This window comes from Pagrus major, chromosome 2 (genome assembly GCF_040436345.1).
Source record: "Pagrus major chromosome 2, Pma_NU_1.0".
In the NCBI taxonomy this organism is placed as follows: Eukaryota; Metazoa; Chordata; class Actinopteri; order Spariformes; family Sparidae; genus Pagrus; species Pagrus major.
The window spans coordinates 15,523,264-15,530,463 of record NC_133216.1 but is presented as its reverse complement, the minus strand read 5'-3'; the positions used below and the strand labels follow the sequence as shown (position 1 = coordinate 15,530,463).

General features: G+C 40.4%; 1 protein-coding gene across 1 annotated transcript; it reads right to left on the bottom strand.

The window, feature by feature from the left end:
* Positions 1–1,988: 1,988 nt before the first annotated feature.
* il10ra (interleukin 10 receptor, alpha) lies at positions 1,989–6,907 on the bottom strand. Its single transcript, XM_073487612.1, has 7 exons — positions 6,630–6,907; positions 5,840–5,960; positions 5,405–5,577; positions 5,147–5,292; positions 4,687–4,855; positions 3,929–4,047; positions 1,989–3,633 (listed from the first exon to the last, which is right to left on the bottom strand). Exons 1-7 carry the CDS (start codon positions 6,691–6,693, stop codon positions 2,719–2,721), a joined length of 1,707 nt encoding a protein of 568 aa, XP_073343713.1. The 5' UTR covers positions 6,694–6,907; the 3' UTR covers positions 1,989–2,718.
* Between the last annotated feature and the right edge of the window lie 293 nt (positions 6,908–7,200).

The following is a 7,200-nucleotide window of genomic DNA, read 5'->3' as shown; positions in this document are numbered from 1 at the left end:
GTCACATGTACCACTTTCTTTTGTCTGAGTACGACAAAACACTTCTTGTTTATGTTCTTTTGTTCTTGTTTTTTATGCTCAGTTGTGAATCTCCACAAAACTTCCACCAGTTTTTTTTAATCTGGGGGAAATTACTTCAGTTTCCAAAATACATACTTTGTTTTTCAACAAATTGCAGTGCAGTTGCACTTGTGATTCACACATGTATAGCTCTGTGGGATAGGTTACTTTTCCCATTTTCATTTCTATAATGTGACAAATCAATTTTCAGTTAACTACCCACAGCTGTCTTGGTCTGTTCCTCCCCTCAGTATGACTGTGCATCTGCATTACCACGTGCTGAGATACTGACAGTCATCGATCATTGGCCATGCATGAATTATAGCACTGTGCCACAGATTGAAACTAGAATAGCCAAGGCCCCTGTTAATTCAATGAAGCCTAACTACTGTTGGTAGCTTTCTGAATCCCCATTGTCTCAGCTGCACATTGGTGGAGTTGCAGGTTTGTATCCATATTTGTTAACATATATAGCAGCTGAAAAAGACTTCCCTTTACGAAAACATATTTAAATCTAATAGATCCATATTTTTATTTGGATCTGCATCAAATTGTACTCACTCATAGATGCCAGCCCACTTACTATGCCTGGTTCCATGCATTATTCCCTGAGAAATCAACAAAGATGTTGCCCTATCTCACAATGTTAGGGAAAAGCATGGAAAAAGACCCATCCTCCAAATTCCTCAAGTTTTGTGGAAATCTATTCAGTAATTTTTGCATCCTGTTGACAAACCAACTAACCAACAAATAGACATGGTTGGGCACATAACCTCCATGGTGGAAGTAATGACAGATGAAGCCAGGTGACAATGCAGATCAAGTGGCAAACTTTGCATGAGGTTGTATAAACAATGTGATATGTATCAATTAAAGCTGTGTGGAATCAGGAGACCCACTTTTTAATCCATCGAATAAAACACGTTGCCTGGCCTCAGTCTCTTCTACCATCACCATGATCTCGTCTTCCAAAAGGTTTGCTAATCCTGACAAAACTCTCATTTGTGCTGGTTTTATATAAGGGGAAATCTCAAGGCAGGTGCTGTCAATTTAAATTGATTTAAGATTTATTCCTCACAGGTGCACAAGTTACAAATGGTATTCTTGGTACCCGCTCAAGTAAGTCTTTTTTTATGCTCAACATCTGGAACTGCTGGAAATTATCTGTAGACTAAATTCAAGTGCGAGAGTTAACCTATTGTAGATAATTTGTTAATTAACCTGCAAGTGGGCAAAGTATACAGATTATAGTTTGCACTATGGGACTTCACAGAAAATGTTTCCCCCAGTACCTTCTCACAGGTTAATCCAGCAAAACGTAGAATGGTATAAAAAGACGATGACCTATGATCTACATTCAGTGATCATCAGTGGACACGTACTGCATAACCAGCAACATGTGATACTTTTAATTCAAAGACAGATGCTTCTCCTAACCTAAAAGGTCTAACCAAAAGTTGTCTCACTTCCCCTGTATGTTATGTATGCTGCGCATGGAGAAGTTTAGTCCCATGATTTGTCTACCGCTGCCAAGGATCTGCTTCATCTCAATAAAGAGCTGCTTTTACCTAACATTTGATGTGAAAATATAGAGGTACATTTATCTGAGAACTCAGCCCTGTTGACAATGATTGCATTCAATGTGAAGCGGGACTTTTTTAAAACGAGCGAGCCTGAAAGAGGAAGTGTTTGTACCTTAATTTAGAAGCTCAGAAACCACTGCCCTGGTTCCTGCACAGAATTTTAATACGGGGATCCCACGTACAACAACGTGACCTGTAATGTTTATTTTCCGGCAGGTATCACTTTGTCGCTTCAGGGTTTTCCTACCGATCGCCTGTTTCTTTGAGTCATGTCATGTTCTCTGAAATCATTTGATGACTGGTTGGGTTTGGGTTTTTTTGTGAGTGTACAAAATTCAAAGAATATTCCAGGGAGACAGTTTTCTTTTAATCGCATATAGGACAAAGTCACACACATTGACAGTGAAACAGTGACATTTTTTTTCCAAGTTTCTCATAAATATCTTAAACAGGGAAGCAGGCTTGCAGTTAAGGCTTTTAGACATACAGTATGAACATTACTTGCAGAGTCAGCGATCTTTGAAATGAATCTTTCACAAAATGTCCTGCATGTTATTGAAAATAATGAAAAAGATTTATTTGCTCCTTAACTGTGCTTCGTTTGACTCCACCTGACTCCACACAACAACTAAACTTTAAGGGTGGATTATTGACAAAAGGTATGATCCAACAGCACGTAACTGCCAAACTGTTTCTCCGCTCGGCTCCCCTCACCAGTTTCACTTCCTGCATGCAGTCGTTTGGTGAGGCGTAAAAATACGCAGTGAGATTGGGTCGAATCAGGTCTTTGGCGTTGTGTTCTCCGGCTCTAGCAGCTCCTGAGACTCTAAACAGCCACCATTCAGCAGCTGTGTGGTCTAACCTCCGTTTCCTTCCTTTGCTCAAAAGACAACCTGTTGAGTGCTCTGCTTTTCCCCTTTTGCAGCATTTATTTTCCCCAAATACTAACTCATGCCTCCAGTGCATGTGTCAGACAGTGTGTCATGTGGGGAAAAGGGACTGTATAGCTCCAGTTTAGCTCTTTGGAAAATAGCTCATGTCTGGTTATGTCAGCATTCATTTATAAATAGCGTTGTTACATTGCACAGTCTGTTGTCAGCTGTACGTCACACAGAGAGAGAGTCACATTGTTCATATTGAAGTCCTGTCCTCTCTCCACTAGAGGCAGCGGTGTTAAGGCTGTTAGCAGAGGGAACGTCTCCCCCAGCTGTATGAAAGTTGTTTCTAAGGCACCCATCGTGACGGTGTCCATTTGTGCTTTTTTAGCATAACTTGAATATGTAATTCCTTTATAAGAGTCCACAAAATCACATTTGCCGCTCAGTAGTCCATTGTCAATACACATAGATCTGTATTGTTTCATAACTCCTGTTTCATGAAGGCCTTGTTTGTGGCACCAGGTGCACTGACCTGCTCCTGAGCAGATGCACGATTGAGCTGCAGCCCTGTAGCCTGTGACTACTTCGGCCAAAACAGAGTCAGGGAGTTTAAACGGCTCCTCATCGTCGCAGACATGAATCTGCACAGAGGAGGGGCACTGGGTGCGATAGTTACCCCCGGCAACCACTTCCTTTAGAGACCCACTGTCCTGTCCATCCAGATTCATAGAAGAAGAATGAAGCTGGCAGCCCAGCCCCACCCCGCTGTCCTCCCTCTTCCTGGCTGTGTCTTCCTGCAGGGGGTAAACAGTCTGACTGCTAGTGGAGCTCTCTGGTCCTCCCAAGCTCCCACAGCCACTGTCCTCTTGTCTCATTGGAGGACTTCCCTCTCTGTTTGTAGCAGAGTTGGACTCCATGCTGACCCCACTGTCCATGCTTGTCCTCCTGTCTTCCTCTTCATTGTCCTCTGTTACCGTAACATGGGTCATGGGGTGTGTGACGCAGTTTTTCACTTCTGTTCTATAATTGGACAAGAACCATCCTTTGTCTGTCACAACCTCCATCGTCCCTTCTCCAACAGAGAGTGGACGCCAGCCACTTACAGGGGATTTCTGGGGTGAGAAGAAAGAAGACAGAAGTTGTTGTATTATTCATTGTTTTATAAAGTCACATTTAGGAAAATAGTTAATTAAGACCAACTGAGTACTTTCACAACGAGGCTAAAATAAAGAATATGATGCAAGGGGGTATTAACAACCAACTGTTTGTTTAATCTGCTTTTTCTTTTTATCTTTATGACGACTTTTGGTTCTGTTTACAAGATTTCACAACTGTACAAGATTTCACAATTTTACAAGATTTCACAACTGTAATTCCTGCCAACAATGTGTAGTTTAATGTTCTTACCAATGCAGCAGGTGTTTTCTCTGGACTTTTCAGGTAACATAGAAGGATGGCTGCCACAATGGCAATAAAGGCCAGAACTCCCAGAATAGATAGAGACACCACTGCAATTATGATCCATTCTGAAAAAAAAGAAGAAGACAGGATTAAGTTTAACAGGAGTGAGGTGAAACGCTTCTCCAAAGCTATAGATTTACACCTGTATCATGTTGCAACAAATAGTCCTTTCTCACAAACTTTACATTTAGGCTTGAATACTTTGACATTTTGGGAAATACGCGCTGTCTTGCCAAGAGAAGATCTAATTTTCTGTAGAGTAAATATGAGACTACCACCAGCAGCTAGTTAGCATGACTTAGCACAAAGATTGGAAAAGGAGAACACGAGCTAAAAAAACCCGAAACAACACAGTTTTACCGGAGGTAATGTACTAGAATAAACAAGATATAAGTGAGTAATAGTGAGCTTTAAAGGAGCAAGCAGGTGGATTTTGTAACTTTTGAATAGAGCAAGTCTAGCTGTTTACTGACTTTATGCTAAGCTAAGCTAGGCTACATGTAGGAGACATACATGAGTGTGGTATCAATCTTCTCATCAAATGGTGGGCAGGAAAGTTAATATGTATATCTCCCAAAATGTCAAACTGACTTTTTTTTGTACCTCCTTGTTTTTCAAGCCTGTAATGTTGAAGTAAAATATAAATATTTACTTCAACATGTAAATCAACTCGTGCGTCATCATTATAATGTTTACATTCTTACCTTGCTCCGGTAGCTTCAGACACCGTTTAGGGGACGGATCGCTGGCAGAGAGTGTTCCAGAGCCCTCCACCTTGATGCTGACACAGTACTCTCTCCCCCAGCGGAGAGAACTGAAAGTCTTAATCCAGTCTTCCTCCGCCATGTCATCTTTCAGGATTGCTGTGGTATTCTGAGGCGATAAGAATAAAAATGTCACGCAGGTTCAGGCATTGTACAGTAGACCACATTGTGGAATAGAGATCAGTAAGGTTCAGATTCAGGGAGATAAGGATGAAATGTATATTCACTTAAACAATTGCAACATTTGACTTAAAACATAACAAACTTGAATTTAGCTGCTGTCGAGTTAATGTGTGTGTTTTAAAAGCCCTGCAGATCAATTAGGAGTGTTACAATTGGTCCCAAAGTGTGGATGCTATCTTACATTATTTTCTGTATTGTGCCTATTTTGTATGCCCACCTTTTCGTCCGGTCCTCTCTCCTCCAGGTAGATGGTGTAGAGGGGTCCATAAGGAAAGAGTTTTCTCAAAATAGGTTTTTGGTGAACATAAACTGTTAGAGTGCTGGATGTAGCCCACAAGGTGAAGGTGGGAGGCAGCAGTCCACCTGTAGGAACAGCGAAAGGTAAGAAACCAACCCTGTTGTATGCCTAGATTATTAAATAACCATATAACAATGCAACCCTGACATCATACCAAACTGACAACTCTTTGCTTACTTTCACTTGGGAGAAATTTTTTCTTTGTGATCCACTCAGAGACTTTGTTTCCTGCAACCAGCTGAACTCTGACCTTGTAGTAGACACGATGGTTTTTTATAAGGCTGCTAAGGTCACAGTAGGGCCTTTTGATCCCTGTGCAGCTGTCCACCACGTCCCATTCACCGGGGTGCCTGAGGACAGAAAACACATCAGTCACAAACTGGAACTGGAGGATGATAAAAAACTAACTAAGAGCCACATTTCAAAAAAAGTCTGACTCATTTAGAAGTTATTTCTGGTGAATAATATGAATCAGTGTACGAATAGGGAAACAGATGTAAGCAAGTTAGAGGTAAAGAAAGAAATAGAGAAAGCTGGGAAATTTGAATTGCAAAATAAAAGGATGTTTGTGAACAGGAAAGTGTTAAACTGATATTTTGAAGTTAAACACACCTTCCCATTTGTACATTGTACGTGGAGCCTGAGGGGGCGTCCGCTGGAGGTTTCCAAAGTACTATTACCTCCCCATCCATAATATTCAGCTCCAGATTTTCAGGCTGAGGGATGACCTGTCCTGCAACAGGGAAAAAAAAAATCAGGGGAATTATGATGTAAATTCACTGCTCATTATTCCAGTTTTACCAAATAAAATACATTTTTATATTTTATGATTAAAAGAGAAGACATTTGTACTGTTTTGTACAATGAAAAATTGCACATCTAATCTATTCATGCTGAGCCAAATGCTGAAACCGTTATCTTTACTCAAAATGAGAGGCTGTGGTCACGAGGAGAAAAGGAAGTCTGGTTGACAAAAAGAAACGGTGATCTTGCAATCATTTATGGGATCTCTTATCATAATGACACTGTGGGTTTTTGCGCAAAAGGAACTGATTTTTACTAATTTCCACTCTAACTAGACTGGAAATTACAACTGCTGGAGTGAAACAAGTGGAAAAGAAATTATCTTTTTTTGCCCTCTTGATGTCTACAATGGGGAAACCATGTTAAAAATAGAGTTTAGTTTGATTTTTAAATTTTTTTTTTATGTTTCATCACAACAGATTAACATTTTTTAAGATTATCTGTATTTCACCTGCAGTAACGGTTCCAAAATGATAAACACAAATCCTTGTCAGGATACTAACTAATGTAAAATAATAATGATTAAAAAAAACAATTAATGAAGCAAACAAACAAGATTAAATAAAACATATTAAGTGTAATAAATGTTTTTAATTACCTGTAACACAGCTTATACAGATGAGCAGAAAGACAAGAATTGGTGGCCCCTTGCTCGCATCCATTTCTGTTTGTCTGGATTTAGTAATAATCCACACAGTAGCCAAGAAAGTCCCTTATTCCAGTCATCAGTAAGGCAAGTTAGACTGTAGAAACATCTTCTCTCTTTCTCTCTGTGTAATGGTTCAGATTAAAATGAACCTGTTGAAAAACGTTGACGAACCTGAGGCAGCTGTTCTCTCCCGTGACTGTTGATCTGTGGAAGAAATTAGAAGAGGCAGCTTGTTTTTTCCCCCTGATGATTTCATTTACACAGTTCTCCCCTCGCTTGCTCAACTGCCCTCCCTCTCAGATGACGCGTTTCCTGTAGCGTCTACATTAGTGACGCTGCTGCTAGTTTCGTCTCTCTCTCTCTCACGCGCGCTCTGTTGTCTCTCTATCACCAAGCCTTTTCCTTCCTCTTTGTCCCTTTCTTTTCCCCTTTTCACACGTTCAGCAGGTTCATGATGTGCAGTGACCTGCTCATGATGGAAAAAAAACAAACCTACTGTTGGACTGTACACAGCTGAGAG